Source organism: Mustela nivalis (assembly GCF_964662115.1).
Source record: "Mustela nivalis genome assembly, chromosome: 3".
Classification (NCBI taxonomy): domain Eukaryota; kingdom Metazoa; phylum Chordata; class Mammalia; order Carnivora; family Mustelidae; genus Mustela; species Mustela nivalis.
Genome location: NC_139022.1, coordinates 131,930,767 through 131,951,486, shown reverse-complemented (window position 1 = coordinate 131,951,486; position 20,720 = coordinate 131,930,767). Strand labels below are relative to the sequence as shown.

Genomic DNA, 20,720 nt, shown 5'->3' with positions numbered 1-20,720 from the left:
TCTATATTTACTTTTTTTTTTTTGAGTTGAGTTTACTTAACAGTGTCTCTGGGTAAGTGTAGTTTTACTCCATCCTTACTAGACAGCTCAAAGATGGCTCTGGAATCACAGAGATTTTGGTTCAAGTCCAAGCTTTGCAAATTACCAGCTGTGGAACCTTTGGGAAGTCACTCAACCTCTCTGGCATTCAGTTTCATTACTTGAGAAGAAGGTGGGACAAGGGAGGAGGCTAGCTATCTGATGAGTCTGAGGGTTCATTGACATAATGCCTATAAGGAGTTTAGGAGAAGGTCTCACTGGTATCAATCACCTAGAAAGTACTAGTTTTCTAGTACTAGTACTAGAAAGTACTCACCATAAGCAACAGATTTACACTAAGGTAATGTGTGCACTCCTGTTGCACAATAAATAAATCTAAATATAAACTACTTAACCACACATGCATTAACAAAAACTAAACTGTAATCTACCTGGTACTGACACATTGAAGCATCATGGAATACAATAGTTGTTAATAAAAAACATTTGTTGGAAGGAAGGAAAGGTGTCATTCAACACTATTCTGTATAAGTGTGTATAAATTAATGCTTCTGATATGTGAGGATCTGGGCTAAACACTGGAGACTAAGGTGAATTTAGCATGGGTCCTGCCTTATGAGAGAGAACATCCCCTTAAATCACAATGATTAAAGATAGAAAGTTATAAGGAACATAATATAATACAGAGAAGATCATGTAGGAATTTAGGTTGAAAGGAAATATTCACTATCTACATTGTAAGGAAAGATTTCCCAGACAAAAGTGGCATTTTACTGGATCTTAAAGGGAAGAAGAATTTGCACACAGAGAGGAGGGAAAACATTGTGGAAGAAGGAATGGTATACGAAAGGCCAGAGTGCAGAGGCAAAAACCACTCTGGGTAACAGGGGCCACTAACAGCTCAGTGTGATGGAAAGCCAAAGTTAAGATGAATGGTGGGCAAGAATGTTAAAAAGAAAGGTCAGAGCCATCAGGGGGTATGCTTGAATCCCAAACTAAGGAGTTGTGGTTTTAAGAAGGAGGAAGCCAGTACGGTTGTGTACGGAGGAAGGCTTTAGTTCAGACCATTAGGGAGCCATTCCAGTGATCTGACTTGAGTGCACATATAAAATGAAAGCAACAATATATAGTTATCCATCTTCTTCATAAAAATCCAGAGACTACAGCCAGGTGTGAATTTTGTCTTTGATTTATGTTAAAGTTCGAAATGCATCACACTTGCCTGGTTTCCATTTTCAAGCAATGGGCACATACGTGTGTCTCCTGAAAGCACTGTGAACAACTCATGGATAATGTCATCTTAAAGTCGTTCCTAACCATCCCATAATTATCAATGTTGAGGATAGATTTCAAGTGCCTTAGTCATTAAAAATAAAAATATAGACTAAAGCCTTTTTAGGAATAAGGTGAGCATGATTGTAACTATGTGGCCACATTAAAGAGGCCATTAGAGTATTTTTAATCTGTTTTTTTAAAATATGCTGGCTCATTTAAAAATGATTCCCCATAAAATAACTTGGGCTTGAAAGGTGTTCTTCAAAGTCACACTCAACGTTTAATGCAACCAGTTCAGACTGCCTCTTTTATTTCTCACAAATAAAGTTTATGATTTTGCATTAAGCATCTTCCACTTGACAGGTGATCGATAAGTAGAGGTTGCATACAGACTTGGCAGCTTAGATGTTTAGGACAAGTAGGAAACCTTGAATTAAACTTATACATGTAAGCCTCAATATATGTAAAATAAATGACACAGCCATTTATATTCCATATCGACATCATGAAATTTTGTAAGATATTTGTGATAATGTCTTTCTCTGCCTTTCTTAATTGTATGTTTGATTTGAATGGAACTGTATTGCATACAAAGGTGATATAAATAAGAGTCATTAGAATGCCAGTGCCATCATGTATAAAATTTGGGAGGGTTCAGCAAATATAAGGTAATTTATTAAAAGACTAAAGAAATACCATGAGAGAACTGGAGCAAGAGAGAATTGAATAGGGGGTGAAGCTGGTGTCTGGAAAACTGGGCTGTGACACCGGCACTAAGAAGCAGCTAATGCATTCCCAGGACAAGTCACTGTATGACTCTAGAGCCTCTTTTTCTTCATTTCCAAAAAACAGCTGCACTCGATGACTGGAAAGGTTCCTCAAAGCCCTCAAAATTTTGTGATTCTACATGTGGTTCTGTAAAAATCAAGGCCAGACAAAAAAGCCTGGGAAACTTCCAGTGGGAACATGTATGAGTTGTAGCCATTCATTTTTTAATGTCACAGAGGAGCAAATGCTATTTTTTATTTACAATCCTTCCTCTGAGCTATGTGTATAGATGAGAATGGAAAGTAGAGATAGGAAAGAAGAGAGAAGTCAGGAACTGCATTTAAAACTGTGTTTTCCAGCTTTTGGATTAAAGCAGGAAATCATTTCTCAGCCCCCAAACTGCCATTTATTCACCCAACTGTATTCACCCACATGTCTCCTTCACCTCACCCTCCAACAGAAGTTTCTTTGGACTTCCCCTTATCTCTGGGAATGCAGTTGAAGAAAACATCTGGATGCAAAAGACAACACGTAGCCCGTGTGTGAGGCTCACTGGTTCCTACAGTGATGAAACGGCCTTCTCCATTGGAGCTAAGTGGTTCCGGCCATCTTTAAATGTAACTGTCCCGTAAAATCACATGGCATCTAGTGCCAAGTGTGCAGTGACTAGAACCAGATGCAAAATATGAGAGAAGTTCTGTTCAAAGCCTGCAGCATTAAAGAATAATGACTCTACACATTCCAGATCTTATCTGAATAACACTCTGCAAATACTTCAGATGATTTTCTCACATCTATCCCAGACCGACTGCTTCATGACTAGATTTCATGGCTTTGCTTCGTTAACATGAAATCCAGCCATCACCAATATATCAGGTTCTGTGGTCACAAAAGTTTGGGACGTGTCATACACTTTATCTCAGGTATTCACCGTGCATGTTAGTATCTCAAAAGCTTTGCAAAGCCCTAGAACGAGGACCAGTTGAATTTATTTGACTCAACATTTCCCAGACTTACCAGGAAAAACCTCCCTCCACCATCTTCCATGGGATACCTATTGATATCCAAAAAAATCGGTATATTCCACAGAACTATCTGGAAAATGAATTAGACCAACATTGTGGTCTAGGTCTCCTGTTATATCAGATACCAGGACCTGAAGCGTAGAACATAGAAATACAGACTAATGATATATCTATAGGGAGATCCAATTTTGTAGCTAATTAAATGGTTTTGATGAATCCTTTTGCAAATAAACACGATATTGGTATCTTGCAAGTGTGTGTAAAAGTAAAGAATAATAGTGGAAGAAAAGAAGCTACTTGCTACCGATCATCACTTCGTGCTTCTTACTTTGAAGGAACTCTTAAGGGAATAAACTCTAGATAAAAGGCATTATAAAATTGTAGCTGATTTCAAGGAGGATTTAGTCTAAGTCCCTCATTTTCAAATGGGGAAACTGAGGCCCGATGGCCAACACTAACTAAAATCTAGATCCTGTGACTCAGCAATAGAAGGACTGCACCCACGTCTCCGGATTGGCTCCTTGCCTACCGCCAACCCTTGCCATCTAAACCCTTGCTTGGATGATTGTTCGCCTGAAGTCCCCTTCATCTCTGCTCCTCACCAATCTCACCATTGTGCTTTCCTTAAAGGCATCATAAATACCTTAAGCTGTATAAATTCTCCCAGAGACTGCTGTAATTAAATCAAAGGATGGTCAGAGCCTAAAATGCCTAGCAGAGAGAGGCACCCGTACATCACAGGAGCTTGGCTGGTTATTTGAACAGCCTACTTCTGCCTGTACCATTCTCTGTGCCTTCGAGGACCTTGCTTTGAATTTTAAGCTAGTCATTTAACACTGGATTATAAAAATATATTATGTAACTCCTTAATCTGTTTCATGGGAGCAAGTTCCTGTTCCAAATAAAACACCAGAGTCCATAAAGGCTAATCGTGATCACCCGTAGTACCTATCTCAGTGCTAGACACCAAGAGGCAAGCCAAGCAGTACTCATTGCTTAGCAATTAGAGCAGTTCAAGGAGATATTAAAGGAAGTATTTGCTCTACAGACCACTAGCAGCAACCCCTCCCTCCTCCAAATCACATGTTGATGGAAAAGCAAAAACAACCAAGAATATCTCTGATCGAGGAAAAAACTCAACCCACATTAATCACGAGCACACATCAATCCTGTTGATCTTTCCTGGGTTTATTTATAACATATATATATTTGTTAATTCTTTTGGGTAAAGGCAGGCTAAGAAGCCCAAGGGTATCAGTATAATATTTCGCTTTCTAGAAAGACAGAGAGGAGAAAAGGCAAGAAATGCTAAGGACGAAGAACAAAGATGGCAAACCAAATTCACAGGAAAGCGAGGCAGTTCCCCCCCAAACTTGGGAGCTCACAGAAGGCAGCCCTGAGTGAGGAACAATGGAGTGCCACCTTTCTTCTTCCCAACCCTCAGGGGGCAATCAGGGAGCTAAGCTGAACTACTCATTTGCAGAAGATTGGGTTGGTAGGGAAAGAGCACAGAGGAGGGTAAATTAGCCAGCCCTGTTTTCTCTCACTCTTTTTAAAATTCTTGAGCTAAAAAAAGACTCCAAATAATAGCATCAGCTGCTAATCTAAAATGTTATCTGCTTGTCCTGGCCCACCAGCCTGCTTCCTGAGTGCTTTGGGCTATAGAGTGAGGAAATGGAGAAGAGATAAAAGTCTACTTAAAATTAGAAGTAACCAGGTCCTAGAGGTGGCACAGATCATGTGGCCAGGACACAAAGAGTCAGATAGATAGGGGTCCTGTGTAGAGATGAGGCCCAAACAGGTTCACTGTCCTACCTAAGTTCTCTATGTTGGCAAGGAAGAGGTTGTCTTCTGCCCCTCACACAAGGTAAGTATCCTTCACATGGATAAATTCTTCCTAGAAGCCAATGGCTCCATCCACAAGCATATACAACCGGATAATGAAGGGACCACTCTTACTCCTGCATCCCAAGTCTACCGCAGCCTGGAAGGTGATAGTAATTGTTAAGATACCCATCCCCACCTCACCACAGCACAAGACATCAATGGCAATGGTGAGCATCACACCCTAGTCTGATGTGATAAAACACTAGGGTAAAAATCGGGGCTAAATCATAGACTATTTAGAAGGTGAGGCCCTAGAGTCGGGCTGTCTGTGTTCAAATCCCATGTCCCCCCTTTGATCACTGAATGGCTTATTTAACTTCCTTAAGTCTCAATTTCCTCATCAGTAAAACAAGAACAACATGGTAGACAGATGTTGCAATGCTCACAGGAGAGCCATACCAAACACTCAGCGTGGTACCTGGCAGGAACCAAGTACTCAGGGAATGTAGCTGGTATCAGTCATACTACACATTTGTTCCACAGATCTTTCACAGATATCCTCTCTTAAATTCTCACACTATTGAGTTCTGATTCTATCCAATGGAAGCCTGCAGAAATGGTCCAGAACTGGTGGATGATTTTTGCCTCTACCAAATGAAAGGCATTTATGTAATTTTATGTGATTAAAAACAACCACCACAGTCACTACTAGTGTCAGTATTACTACTAGCTCTCCTCTATTACCTGGATTTCTAAGCATGTTTTTTTCTTTCTCCTATTTCTGTCCTGTTTCCCTCTCTTATGTGTCCGTTTGCCCTCTCAGTAACTTGGGCTCTTTAAAAAGAGCCACTGTAGTATAAAATGCCGTCTCTAGCACTATCTGTGTGACAATGGGTAAGTTTCTTAACCTCTCTGATGCCTGGTTTTCTCATATGGATCTAATACAGGGCTATCAGGAGGATCAAATAAAGTGATACCCATAAGTGCCCATGCATGATAAACCCTTCAGAAATGTGAGTTATTTCTTAATTTCTCAGTATTACACAATGAGTTTTTGGAATTGAAGCAGTACCAAAAATTCTCTCCCTTCACTAAAAGGGAGAGAGAAAATCATGTCTGTATGAAATCTAAATATATAAATAGTTTAGAATATTTATAAGAAGTTCACCTCTGCAAGGCTCATGTTTCTGAAATGTCAAGAAAAATAACAACCCATATCAAAATCTTCCATTCAGACTCCCACCTCTATTACGGCAGAGGATTTACTTATTTTAAAATAATATTTAATTTTGGAAACTGCCTGGTAGGTTTCCACCAGAAAGGGTCAGAGTTGATTTATGACATAATCACACATGAGAGCAGCTGGGCAGGAGGTGGTGGGCCAAGAAGGAGCACGCGTCCCCCACCCTCACCTCCTAGCTGGACCCAGGGCAATGGAGGGCCTGAGGAAAGGGGAGGGCAAAGGGATAGCCTTACTGGGTTATTTTTTTTCATGAGTTACATTGGTTTTGTTGTGTGGAAACAGATCCTTTGAAGTAATTTGGATAAGTCTAAATTAGAATTTAATCTTCCTTAACTTTCCCAAAAGAAGGCAAGAATATGAGGGAACCGAGAGGAAACCCAAGGACCTTGACTAGGAACAGGGTAGGGGTACAAATTAATGATTTCCTAATATATCAAAGTCCTCGTTCCATGACCAATATAGCATTGGGCAACGATTGGATACAAAGTTTTAAAGGAAGTTTCAAACTAACCCACCTTATTCTCAGAGGTTTAGTAAGACTTCCCACCAAATCTGAGTCCCACTTCTCAGGCCTCGACTACAGTAATATGGAGCAAGAAGTGCACGTTATATTTATTCGTCCCTCTTCCAACTTCCAGGATAAGCAACAGAATGAGAGATAGAAAGGGATGAATATATAGCCCACATGATCTGGGAGAGGCTGTCCTGGGGAGGACTGCTGTCCCCAGCTGCGATAAAGACACCAGACTGACATGTATGTGATGCTTCTAATTTTACAACCCAACGGTCCCAACAAAGAATGGGCACAGTCGGCAGCGGGAGCTCAGTCCACCTTTCATGCTGGGATGGCCCATCCACCTCAGATAGCAATCAGTTCAGTGCACTGAGAAGCCCATCTCTGATTCAGTTCTGTGAGAGCTTTGATTTTCCAACCATGCACAGGCCGCTAGTCAGGAGTATTGGAAACACAAAACCAAAGGCAGCACAGGCTGGCAAGGGGCTGGCCAGAGTGGGTTCCTGGCAGTAAGATGGGCACATAGAAGACTTAAAAAGAAAGACAGGCTCTGCATTGGGAAGATAAACATGCTCAATGATTAGCCTTAACTCTCTGATTACCCAGCAGCACACCTAGAGATAAGACACAAAATATCTACATGGTCTGATCAGTGGTATTATGGGAGGACAGATAGATACTGAAATAAAAAAATCTGGGTTCTAGCTTCAGTTCTGCTACTGACTTCTCTGTGTGGCTACATACATACAATCCACACTCCACAGGCTACACGCAGCTGCTTTGGAGTTTGTACCTATTTATCTCTAAACCTTAATGTCTTCATCAAGAACAGATATGTGCTGGATGCCTTGATGGCTCAGTGGGTTAAGCCTCTGTCTTTAGTTCAGGTCATGATTTCAGGGTCCTGGAATCAAGCCCCGCATCAGGCTCTCTGCTCGGTGGGGAGCCTGCTTCCCCCTCTCTCTCTGCCTGCCACTCTGCCTACTTGTGATCTCTTTCTGTCTGTCAAATAAATAAATAAATCTTGAAAAAAAAAAAAAAAGATACGTGCTAAGGGTGCTAAGAGGGAAGGATTGAGATGATCTGTGTCAAGGGCTAAGCACAGTGCCTACTGTACATTAAGTTCCAATAAAGCTTAGAGATTCACACAACTGCTTATAAAACAAGCAGGATGAGTGAGCTCAGCAGTACCTTATAGCCCTAACATGGGTCTTATTCTAAACTTCGGGGAAGTGAAAGAGAAGGGGCTGTGGGCATGCTAGATGAGAAGTCTAGGCTCAGAATACAGAAAGAAAACAAAGACATGTTTTCCACGACGTCTATATAATAGTGATGCTTATGTTTTATAATCTCAAGCTAACGTTGATTATTGCCAGGCAAGTCAACTGACAGGTCAAAATAATGATCACAGTGCTTAGAAAGCACTGCAGACATAGAACAGAGTCATTTTCATATGGTTGGGGTCTCATACTAAGCTGCCCGTGAGCTGTAAATTCTTAGAGCTGGAAAAAGCCTTTGGGTCTTCGAGGTTGCGCTGGTCAAGCCCTGAATAATTCAAGAACCACCTATAGCTGCATTATTACCGCCACATGAATGGTGCTCCTTGAGGAAGGGTCTCCAGTAGACCGCATCTACAACTGTTCACGGATTACTATCTTCTTGAAGTCTGAACAGAGCTTTTCCTATATATTTTGTGACTTTGCATCTCCTTTCCAATTCCCAATATACAATAGGACCTCCACACCAGGGCTAACATAAGAGGACAAATGACAAAACAGAAGCTCGGCTGGTGCTTACAGGCCAGAGGATGGAAGTCATCCCAGTAGAAAGTAGTGCCTCCAGGTATACCCAACCCATGTCTCCCGGTTTCTCAGAGTTCTGCACACTAGAGCTGGCCCACCCAGGGTGGTACCACGAAATTCTACACACACTCTATTAGAAATTCAAGTGTAGACAGTATCCTCAACTAGACCAACCTATTAGATATTAATGTTCAGACAACACCTACCTCACTCCAGACCAGCATGGTACCGAATATGACCTGTAACCCATCAAAGAAATTGTCCCCTATGATGATCACAGTCGCGCCTCCCGTCGTCCATCCTTCACTCGGGCTGATGGCTTTGATACAGGGAGTAGCTGCTTTTCAACACACATGAAAAAGAGAAGGAGTCTGCTGTTAGAACCAAACTTTAATGATGGAGACTTGAGAAAAAGAAAGAAAAAATATCTTTTATCTTTTCACTAACAGAAAGTCCCCCAAGATCTCAGCATTTCCTAGCTGCTTTAGGATCTGAAACCTAAGGGTGCAATTTCAGTTTTTAAAAGCATCTGTTTCATTGTTTCTATTGACATACATATATTTTACCCAATCATTTTCAAACTTGAAAGCTTATAAAATAAAACACAGAAGCAAAATTTAATTTATGAGATGCTAAAGATAAAAAAAAAATTGGGTGGTTTTTTGGAACACACTGGAAACCTTATTGAATTGCTTCATAATTAAACATACTTCCCGAAAAGAAAATCGATAGATTTTTAGATAAGCATTTCTGTCCAAAGGGAAGTGAGAAAGGAGGCCAGGGCAAGAAAATATTCTTGCTCCATGCCTTCTATCTGTAACACTAACACAGACACATTCCTCATTAGAAATCATTAGGATTTTTTCAACAAATGTCATGGATCCCATTTTATAGATGTAAAGTTTGCAGGTCACTCAGGGTGAATTATGTAACCAAATAGCTGAGTCAGGGCTGAACCACAGAAAGTCCCATGACCTTTGCTTTGTTGCCATTCCCAGGCATAAAACTCTAGAATGGACTTCTAAAAAAAATTCGTATCTCTTTTCTTTCCATTACAAATGGCCCTTGGAGATGGGAAATAATTTGCCAATACCATGATTCTAAACAGACTGGAGGTGGCATGCCTGGTGAGGATGGCATAATTTCAACAGAATTGCTAGGCGTAAACATAATCGCAGAATTGTTTTTGAAATGGCTCAGAGGACACCAAGGATTTTTAACTCCACGATGCCATGTTGTTGTTCTCATTATTACTTTTATGAACAAGAACAAAGCAAAATTCTAAAGCAAGGGAGATATTGCACAAGGAGAGGAAACGAGACCCTTCCCTCAATAAAAAGTTTATTAAGTATCCAAGACTGACTTTCCAAATATTGAAGCCAATGAGAGCACCAGTTAATTTTAACGGGAAAAAAGCTGGAAAAAAAAAAAAAAAACTATTGGACTTTGTCAAATTTGGCAACATATCATGCTTTAACTTTTGCAAGAAGAAAAGAAAATATTAAGCCCAGCCCGGTGGGACCATTGTTCACGTGCCACCACACAAACAAGTAGAATGGGTTTGATTTTGATTCAAATTCATCTTATAAAATAGCACAGAGAAATTAGGAAATATCCAAACTAAACATTTCATGTTGGCTGAACTCATAGTAATGCATTTACAACTAAAACTGGACAGTTCAGATGCCTTTTCTCTCCTTCACTTTCTCCCCAAAACAAAATAATTAATCAAGAAAATGTAAGTGATTCATGACTTGAAAATTCTTGTCCAATTTTTAACAGACATAAAAGTTGTGATCAATGCTCCACAGGCATAGGACTTTTTCTTAAGCAGAATTTTTCTTTGGAAGTGAAGATGTTTAAATGCATTATTGAGTATTCCCAAACCAATGGCAGCGTATGATGCATGATTTCAAGAAATGTGTAAGAGAAATCAAGTACATTTAACAACTATGTAGAATTCCTAACATAAAAATAGTTTGGAAACATTCTAGTTAATGTCTCAAAATCTCAATTCTTAATTTCTAACTCAGAGGCCTCAATTGCTAATGTAGAGTAGAAAGAGCACCCTATCTCCAGATACTTCTGAGAACAGGATCTTGGTTTAACTGAACTGGTCTTCAAGGAGTCCAGCCTAATGGTGAAGTGTGAAATCCAATGGCATCATTAAATGCTGACCCTGTGACTACCCTCATAAACAACAAGAGACTCGATGTTTATTATCTGTATGAGCTTTTATTTTTAAAATTTTATTTTTGTAATAATGCAAATTTCTTTAGGCAAGTGTCTTTCTTTAGATATTTCTTTAGATAAGAAGGGATTCCTCCAGGCTTACTTATCAGAGTACAAAGGCGGCAGAACAGTGTTGGTTTATCTTTGAGAGAATCTCCTGTAGTAGGATGTTCCGAGATAGCACGGTCAGGCTGCTTTCAGCCTTGATCCCCTCCACTTCTTTCCATTTGTTGTTTGTAGTATAAAGAAGGCATGTAAGTGTGCGTGTGTGCGCGCGCTTTCACACACTTCCTAAAGAAAGTGATAATGTTTTCAAATTCTGTGAGGAACCAACCAGAAACAAAGTTAACTATCAACTAGCCAGAGGAAAGAAAGATCTTCTTGAAGCTTCCAGAGATAAGCTGCTGTGGAAACACTATGTGACACCACCTTCTTAGCTTTTTGGAGAAAAGAACCGTTGAAGGAAGTACTTTGAGAAAAGAGTGACACACCCCTCGATTGTCCTACCTCCCCACTCAACCATCCATTATCCCCGCTTAGAGATTAGATGCCATTCATAGAACAAGGAAGTCATGCACACCTTTCTAAAGTTAGGCTTCAAAGCATTCTATAGGTGCTTCTATACATTTGTGTGTCATAGAAGTCTTAAGAGGAAGCTCTGTTGTATTTCCCCACTGTGAAGTTTGGAAAATATGTAAAGGACTCATGGGCTGTTCCACTGAGAGACAGAGAGATGGGGGAGGGATGTTACTGGCATTTAGCGCCTGGAAGTCAAAGGTGCTAACTAGTCAACAATGCATGGGATAGTTTCCCCCAAATGAAGAACTCTAAAATGTCAATAACACAAGGTAGAAGACACTGTGACTAGCTAACAGAGGGGGCCCAGGAGTGGTTGTTAAAAACTCACAGGTCCATACAGGCCAAGGCAGAAAACACAAATGAATACAGCAGCTCTGAGTCTCAGAACAAACATGAGATGGGTGACCCTGACACTAGGAATTGGGGAAGATCTAGCCACTCATTCCCCCACACAAATGCAGGCCCAGTGTGGTCAGGGCTTCTGATCTTTTGAAAGAAGCTGGGAACCAGATTTTTTTGTGAATTTTCCAATCTTTAAATGCTGGCAACTGATTTAATTTTTTTTTTTTTGGAACGTTTAGGCTGTAAGCAAAATATTTTTAACTCTCAGGCCACCGTTTTACACTTTTATCCTAGTCACAAACAAACCTGCCAGATTAAAAGCAGCCCAGGAAATACTTGCAAATGTACCTAAAACTACAGGTACCCAAAAGTCCACTGCAGTATTAACAGTAAAAATATTCAAGAGTCTAGGTGCCTCTAATTAGAAAGTGGCTAAATAAATTATGGTATATCTATACTTCAGGATATTAGGAGTGTCATTAGAATGGAAAAGAAAGACTTCTATAAACTGACATGGAAAAATGTCAAAGTATATTAGTACGTAAAAAAACAGTTTGTAGTCTAATGAACAGTGTGATTTTGTTTACTTAAAAAATGACAGGGCGCCTGGGTTGCTCAGTGGGTTAAAGCCTCTGCCTGCGGCTCAGGTCATGATCTCAGGGTCCTGGGATGGAGTTCCACATCAGGCTCCTGCTTCCTCCTCCTCTCTCTCTCTCTGCCTGCCTCTCTGCCTACTTGTGATCTCTGTCTGTCAAATAAATAAATAAAATCTTAAAAAAAAATGACATATAGGAGCTTGTATATGTCCCTGTATATGCACCTATATATAGTTATGTGAACAAAAGTCTGGAAGGAAATACAACAACTGTCCCCAGTGGGTCCATATGAAACAGCCACGTGGTTGGAATGGGGTTGAGGGGGAGGGAGACCATTAAATTTTACTCTGTAGAAAGCGGTATGGTTTGAATGTTTTCAGTGAGCACGTGTGAAGGTAATACGTTATCATAATAAGAATTAAGTAACAGAGCATTTAAGTCTGTAAGAGATAAAGGTTGTACTATTTAGAACAAATGGATACTAATTAAAAAAAAAAAAATTTGTCCAATGTTGCTGACTAACAAATCCTGAACCTCTCCTTCTCTCTTCTTTTTGGGTAAGCTTTACTCTGAGAAAGCCCAGACCACATCTGAAGCAGCCAAGGACTTGTTTTTTCTTTCATTCAGCAGAGCCAAAGAGACACCAAAAGGAAGAAGAGAAGAAGAGGTCATTTTTAATAGCCACACTAGATGTGTTCCATAGAATTTGAAGGTGCAAAGATTTATAAATGATTCAATTCAGCCCAGGACTGTAATAATCAATACAATCCTATATCTATGAAAATATTATGGAATTGGGGAGGGGAGAGGATTTGATTGAATACAAAGCCACTTTCACCAGCCAAGTCTTGATTTAATTAATAAAAGATTCTTCCTCCCTCACCAGTGAATTTTCACACTCTAGGTAACCACAAAGACAGAGAGCCAATTCCTGGTTCTAAAACTCATTAAAAATTAAAGTTGAAGTTGATGTTTTTTTCTTTTTTTTTTTTTCACCTCTTCCCCCACCCCCAACAGCCACCAAAGTAGAGGAGATTTTCTTTCCTTCAAACTATGACAATAACATGATTACCCTACCACAGTTTAGCATAATGGCTCTGAAATGCTCGTGGCACATTGCAGAGTTAAAGTGGAAATTATTAGGTAGCTCTTCTTTGTTATAATAATGATCACTCCACAAATAAAAGCTCTTCTCCCAAAGGTACTGCAAGGCACAAAATGCTAATTCTGAAGATTATGTGTGTGCTTTTATTAAATATTACCATGCCCTGCCTGTTTGAGGGCTTCTCTGCTCTGATTGTTTTATGAGTACCCATGTTAATGTCATTCCCATCTTGCTAGCAGCAGGCACACATTTTAGCGTTTGTATGAGAGTTGATCAAAGGCCACGTGCTGGGGGAATTGCTGAGAAAACACGGACAAGCGATAAAAATCTAACAGATTAATTGGTTTAAATTTCATTTCAGGGTGTTGAACTTTGGCTCGGGACTCTAATACTACACCGTGAGTCAGGGCCTAATTACCAGATTTCCAATTTGCTTCTGAACAATGGTCGTGGTGAGAAGAAAAAGAGAGGGAAGGATTGGGGGTGAGGGGGTGGGGGGAGAAAGAATGAATGAATGAAAGAAGGAAGGAAGGAAAGAAATCGTTCAGCCTCCAGTAGATATTTAACAGCTAAGGTTCTGTGCGCAGACAATCCAGAGCGTTTACATTTCCTTCTGCTAACCACGGAAGGCAGAAGAAATCACGGATGCCCTCAGCAGTTTAAAATTCTCAGATTTGCCACATCAGTGTTACAAGGTTCAAGTGCCTTCTCACTCACACCGGTAGCATCAGGCTCTTTACAGCAAGGTGAATTTGTAAGTTAGAACCGAGCCTCAGCCTCCTATAGAAATGATCTATTTCACTGATAGAAAGCAAGGGCCAGGAAAGCCATGTTTACCTCGGGGTTTATGGGTGGCCTTGGGGATAAGGGTTAATTGAGCTCAGAGGTGCCTGCCCATTGAGGTGAATTAGTGGTGTGTGAAGCTATCAGCAGGGTCCTGGGGCTGCTCTTACTTTTGCCTCCGAAATCTCTTGTACTGTGATCAATACCTCACTTGTTTGGGGTAGCTCTGTAGATGACCTGGGTACAAGATTTATCATTCCTTATCACCAAAATGAGGCACTGGTGACAGTTGAGGTCCTATTATGGAAGTCTCATTAGACATGCTTTGTTTGGCTCTTCTCTCCATTTTGGAGTTATTTTAAATATGTTGGGGAAACAACCCTTCCTTGGTTGGTAAAATGTATAAATTGAGAAACGTTCTAATCCCCTTCTCAATCTCAAGATAAAATTCCACTAAAATAGAGATGAGCTGATTTGCCATCTCCGTTGTGTATAGCGTGTGAAAGGAGGTAAACTCTCTTTCTCCAGCATCCTATTAGCCAGATCTCTCGATTAATGAGCATTTCCACGGAGCAGATAACTGATGCTTACAATGGAGGTGAAAATGCTGGCACCAGCCCTTACTGGCTCCCGAATAAAGACAGAAAGATGCAATTGTGTTAAGTTGATTAACATTCAGAGTACTACAGTATTTGCAAATGGGCCACAGCTCCAGCTGTGCAGTTACTTAGCCTCTCTAAGGCTCTTACCCTCTCATAGCAGTGGTTCCTGCTCACAGACTTGTGGCAAAATGCACAACGTGTCTGCTTGTGTTTTGTTGTTTTCCCATGTGCCAGGCACTGGACCTGCTTGTTGCTGCTCTAAGAATTACTGTTATCACCAGTTCTCCACAAGCCAGAGTTTACTCATTCACCAGAATCCCCAACAGCCTCATCACTGCAGGTTCTGAAGTTTTATTGTAAAACTTTCGTAGGAACTTCCAATCCAGGGACTTGCTACCTAGCCAGCTAAATTGACTGAGGAGCTGGGTGTGGCATCAGTCCCTCTAAGATAGGATTATTTTTAAGGCTCTCATTTGCCTGGAATGACTATTAAGGGTGATCTTTTCAGAAATAAGGAACTGACTTTATTGTCATTGTCCCAAAGTTTGAGACTTGTGAAACCCAGGAGCTCAGCCCGTTTCTGTGGGGTACCTCTGACCTCATAAAATCTCAGGTCCTTATCCCTCTATCTTTTTGATTTTGGTGAAGTTGTGCTTGAGACCAGGCCTGTACCCAAGAATGACAGGGACACTAAGTAATCCTACCTGGGACTCAACACACAGATACTTGCCCTTCGTGTTAAGTCAAGACGATCATTCTCGCTGTGTTTTTTAACTGAAATGACAACTTTCTGGTCCACCCCCAGATCAGCAGCACCAACACCTGCATTCTGTGATCCAGACAGCTCGTAGCTACCGGCCAGGAGGGAGGGCAAACAAGTTTGTCCCTAGTGGGAAGACTGACCCTCTATATCTTCACCCTGGACAGGACTGGAATCTCTTCTGGGTTCACCAACCTTCCAACTGGATGCCTGGAACCAATAGCTGAGATGGTGTGCAAAGCATGTGCAAATTTCCCTTTCAGAATGCTAACTTCACCACAGACCCCTAGTCAGCTAATAAACAAATAAATAAACATAGCTCTCAAATACAAATAAACAAACAAATAAAGCTCTTGAATTACTAGCTTTATTTCTGCCTTCCTTAATTTTTTTTTCAGTAATTGCTTTATGCAGTTAAGCATTTTATTGTTTATTAGGGTCTTCATTTTGTTTTGTTATTGGTCTGCATTTATTGCCCCATCCACTGGTATATCTAGATGCTACTTGGCAAAGAGATTTGGCCCGTGTCTGTGTCTGCGCGCGTGACACTTTGAAGAAAAATGTAACCCATGATACAGAGACTTCTCAATACCAGACGCAATTAAATCTATTAAATATTAAATGAGGAGATTGAGGATTTCAAGTGTTTTTCATCCTTTATTCCGAAATGACTTGATTTGGCAGAGCCCCTCGCTTTGACAACATTAATGGCTCTCGCAGAAAAGGAGAAAAGGAAAAAATCCGTAGTCAGTAGATGGAAATGTAGACCCAACATTCATTTGCATTAAGGGACTGTTACCCTAACGCGGATACCTAAGCGTATCTTTAGCTAAATTCCAAATTATGCCATTGGCTGAATGCAGAGACGGCCCAAATTGTATATGCTTCCTCTTTAATTTGCAGGTTTACTTACTCTATTCTGAATCAGCAAAATTCTTCAACAATCCGTGGACAGAGAGAGAGCCGAGCAAAGGAAGGACAGAAATCCTAGTGCAACAATTGTAATCTGCACTCTGGGACAAGCACTTTTTGATTTCTGAGTTTGCCTATCTGAGATCTACCACCATGTGCAGGATCTGTACGCAGGGTTATTTAACAATTTAGCAGTGAAAAATCTTGACATTTTGATGTACCTGTAACTTCTAAATTACACTTGAAAGACTTGTTGAAGGCTTTTTGATTCAATGACAGGCAACATAGCATTGTTTCATAATATGCAAAATTTGTTTGTTAACACTTCGGAAGCTCAGAATTTTATAACTCAGTAGGTGAGAACGTGCTGTTTTCCATTTCACATTGGCTCTGCCAAATCCGAAATTAAAATGTACAAAATATTAATCCTACAACCACCAACGGCAAATATTGCCACTGTTTTTTGGTTTTTGTTTTCTTTTCTTTTTTTCTCTTGTTCTGTGATCACCAGCCACACCATTGGGGCAGGGGGGGGGGGGAATATTGTGGAAGGTGGGACAATCATCAAAATGAATTATGCATGGATCCAATTGTGGTATTTGTTGCAACAATAGTAAGTTCACTTGCCTCTCATTATACAATAAGTAAATAACTCTTTTCTTCCTGACAAGGAGAACTTTCACGCACAAAATTTATTTTTAGCTCAATTCTCCTTATTATCCTGTTGTAAGAAAAGTTCGAGATATGAAAGCTAGGGAAAAAAGGGAAATGAAATTAACTTTCCAAAAACAGACAGCCCATATTGGGCAAAGAGGAAACAATTTTCAGGTTAAAAAAAAAAGTAACATGGAAGTGCTTCTTCAAGGAATACTCAAGTCTTTATTTGCAGGCAATCTTCCTGGGCCTGGAAAATCATAAAGTCAAATACGAGCAAGTCTAGTGGAAAATCTGTGATGTTAATCTTGGCTAGAGTCGTATTTTTAACAGGCCTTCAATGTGTGTGCTGGATTATGCAGATGGTCATACAGGAATCGGCCTGATAGGATTAAACCTTTATGCTGAACTCTGCTCCATCTGTTCGCCAAGGTTTGCCTTTCCTTATCTGAATATGAATTTTTAGCCTCCTTGTGTCTGGGAGCCGGACTAAAGACAACACTGAAAACATATCTGTGTGCAGATAATTTAACATTTCATTAGTTAGTCTCGGTTGATATCAGCTTGGTCTTCTTCTAGAAAACATTTTTTGCAATGAATTTTCCTAAGAAGGAATTTAAAACTATGGCGGCTCTCTTGTCCTTGTTGCTCGAGGGTTTATTTAGTCTTTTTCCTACTGAATTCTAGGACTCATTCAATACACTATCATGACACGAGGTTTGCCCTGATATTTGCCCATAAATATCAAACAGGAAGACTTGGTACCCTCCCTGCAGAATCTGACTGTGAGAAAAGATGAGACACACTTAGATGAACGACCCAAGCAGAATATATTCATGTATTTTTTTTTTCATTCCAAAAGATTGGTATTCGTCATCATTTGATAAAATTAGCTACCCCAGCCATTTCTGTCATCTTCTCTAGGATTTCTATGTCTGCAAGGAGGCTCTTTTAGGAGTAGGGGTTTGTAACTCAGAGTTTTCGTCATGAATGAAACAGGCTAACATTTATTTTGCCCTCCTGTGCATACCTCCCCAGAAGAGGTGAAGTTACTTATTTTTCAGCGGGAAAAGTTGGCTGGGACAAGTTCCAGGGCAGAGGCCAATAAGTAACCAGTAAGCCAGAGCCTGATAGATGGCTCTGGGGTTTCCAACCCTGTGACAAAGGAAAAGGGAGGGCTGTGACTGCTGGGCTCAGCGAAGCAAACAACATGCAAATGAATGAATTAGTGGTGTAAAAGAAAGATCCTTTAGAATCCTCCTTTGTGGCTGGTTTATGGCAATGCGATCATTAGATGTGTTCCACATAGGCTTGTGATGGAAACGCAAGAGACTGCAGCCCTCTGAGCCTGAGTCTTAAGATTTGAGATCCCTCTAGCAGTCGCAGAGGTCTCCAGCGCTTTCCACGATCCCCTTGGTAACACTGGCTCTTGGCTCTGTGTCATTACAAATGGCAGGGGCCAGCAGCTCATCAAAAAACTCAGGCTCTTCCACACACAGGCCTACTTATTAGGTTTACAGAGTACCCTTGACCAGACAGCCAGAGGGCCAAGAGCAGTGAAACTTTGGATTGAAGCTTAAGGTGACTTATGTATATTGGTACAAACGTACATATGACGTCTTATACAACATATGTCTTTGGCATATGTTTTTGGCAAGAATTGTAGCCGGGAGGTAAAAGGTGGCTCCCTTTCAGGAAGCAGGTGATGAAGCTCACTATAAGTCATCTCTTGTAAAATGAACACACGGCCCTAGTTATCTACTCACCACACTTTATTGTAGACTAGGACACCGGATGTTCAATCTCATTACTGAAGCCTGCTTTTGCCCAAGACAGTAGTCACTAGCCATATGCTGCTACTGAAATTTTTTAATTAACTAAAAATTCAATAAAAGTAGAAATTATTTCTTGGTCATACTAGCCACATTTCATGTGATCCATAGCTACATGGGACTGGTGACCATCATCTCGGACAGCACAGAGACAGAACATGTCCATAGTCACAGAAAGTTCTGTTGAACAGCACTGATCTGAGGAGCGAGTTTAAATAACTGAGCCTATAATTGATAAAGAACAACCAGAGCTACCATTTAGGAGCTACCTTTCCTATGCCAGGACTTGTGCTAGGAATAATGAATCTCTAATCTCTTCAACAGTGATCACAAAATCAAATGCTCCCAGAGCCAAGCAGGAAAGTAACTCAAGATGGGCTAGGGACGACACCACGGGAGAGGTGTGGAATGTGGTTAACCATGGAGTAGTGTCTGCCCCACCCAAAAGGGACCCAACTCCTCCGTCTGACCTAAGTGTTGCCATTTGAAAACAGGGGTCCAACCCTGCCAGCTCTTCTGAATATAAAGAGAATTTGCAGATCTCCATGTTTAGGTAAAATCTCCTTATTTTTTATTGTAAAAGCAACAAGTACATAGTTTCTGAAAGCACCATGTGACCCAAACCTAAATACGGCTTCAAGCTAGATTGAGCCCATGATGTGATACACAAGTATGTACCTTCTAAAATTCTAAAGGGCCCAGAATCATCTTTTAGTTATTAATTTCCGCAACTACACAACTAATACTGCCACTGACTCATGAACAATAAACCCACACCACAGCCACTGCCCATTCTGCCTCTGATGGTTAGAGGCGTCTCCCATAACAACATGCAAGACCACACCCGACTAGCCTATCCACGCTGTGTAGGTTTTCTGCAGTTTGAGAGGAGCTCTCAGGTCCTAAAGGATTTCTATTGTCATCATGCAAGACAGCATAGAGAGTGAGTTTTTAAGGAAACTGTGTTTTGAATGTGAGCAGCATCTCAAAATCAACCTTGCCCAGCCTTTAGTAATGCACAACTCCTGCTCTGGGCTTCTCAGAATGGTAACGCTTCTATTTCTCTTCATGACCAAGGCTGCTACTGCTCACGTATTTGACTGAATTTTTGTTATTGCGAGCCTTATCGTTTGGAGCCAGTTTCCTCTCCTCCCTGACACATTCAGGGACGCTGCGCTCCAGTGTTTTGTTATAGCCCAGATGTTTCCGTGGTGATGATCAGTGACGTCACAAGCACCGGAATGTGTATCATCAAATGTATCCAGACAGAGGAGCAAAGTAGAGGGGGACAGATTGACTGACTCAACTTCCTCAAAAATTATTCTTTGGAGTCTGGGCTGTTCAATCTGGACTGCAAAGAGCAAACACTCATGCTTGCCTGTTTGTCATTCATTTCTACTCTCGGACTATTAATTATGTGGGAAATCTTGTCTATGTACCAAAAATCCAGATTAACCTTCCTCACATGCCAGCTTTCAGAATGTTACTGCTCTGCTCGAAAGCTTTCTGTTGTTTCCCCTGAGCCTATAGGACCAAGTCCGCCCTTGTGAGTCTGGCCAGTTCTCCCCTTCCAACCTCATTCCCCGTTTCTCCCAAACTGGAAGCAGGACTTGGCAGCAGTTGGGACCCCTGGCTCTGGGTTCGGAAGGCCTCAGCTCACATCACAGCTTCCCTTGGGTAAATTGCTTTTCATAAGCCTCAGTTTCTATCACTTTAATTGGGGGTAACAATTTTATGAGAAGCCATCTCATGAAGTTGTTGTGAGGTTTAAATAACTTAATCCATGTGTGCAAGGCTCTGCATGGAGAAAGCAATGAGTAAATGTGAGAG

At 40.8% G+C, this 20,720-nt stretch overlaps 1 protein-coding gene across 8 annotated transcripts in view; it reads right to left on the bottom strand.

Annotated features, from left to right (window-relative positions):
* EBF1 (EBF transcription factor 1) overlaps positions 1–20,720 on the bottom strand; it is a 383,907-nt gene that overhangs the window by 88,673 nt on the left and 274,514 nt on the right. For 4 of the 8 annotated variants that reach the window (XM_082724997.1, XM_082725001.1, XM_082724999.1 and 1 more), the window contains exon 9: positions 8,700–8,833. In XM_082724997.1, coding sequence (XP_082581123.1) covers positions 8,700–8,833 — 134 coding nt within the window. The remainder of the gene's footprint in view (positions 1–8,699; positions 8,834–20,720) is intronic. The other 4 variants (XM_082724998.1, XM_082725002.1, XM_082725000.1 and 1 more) reach the window with 1 other exon arrangement.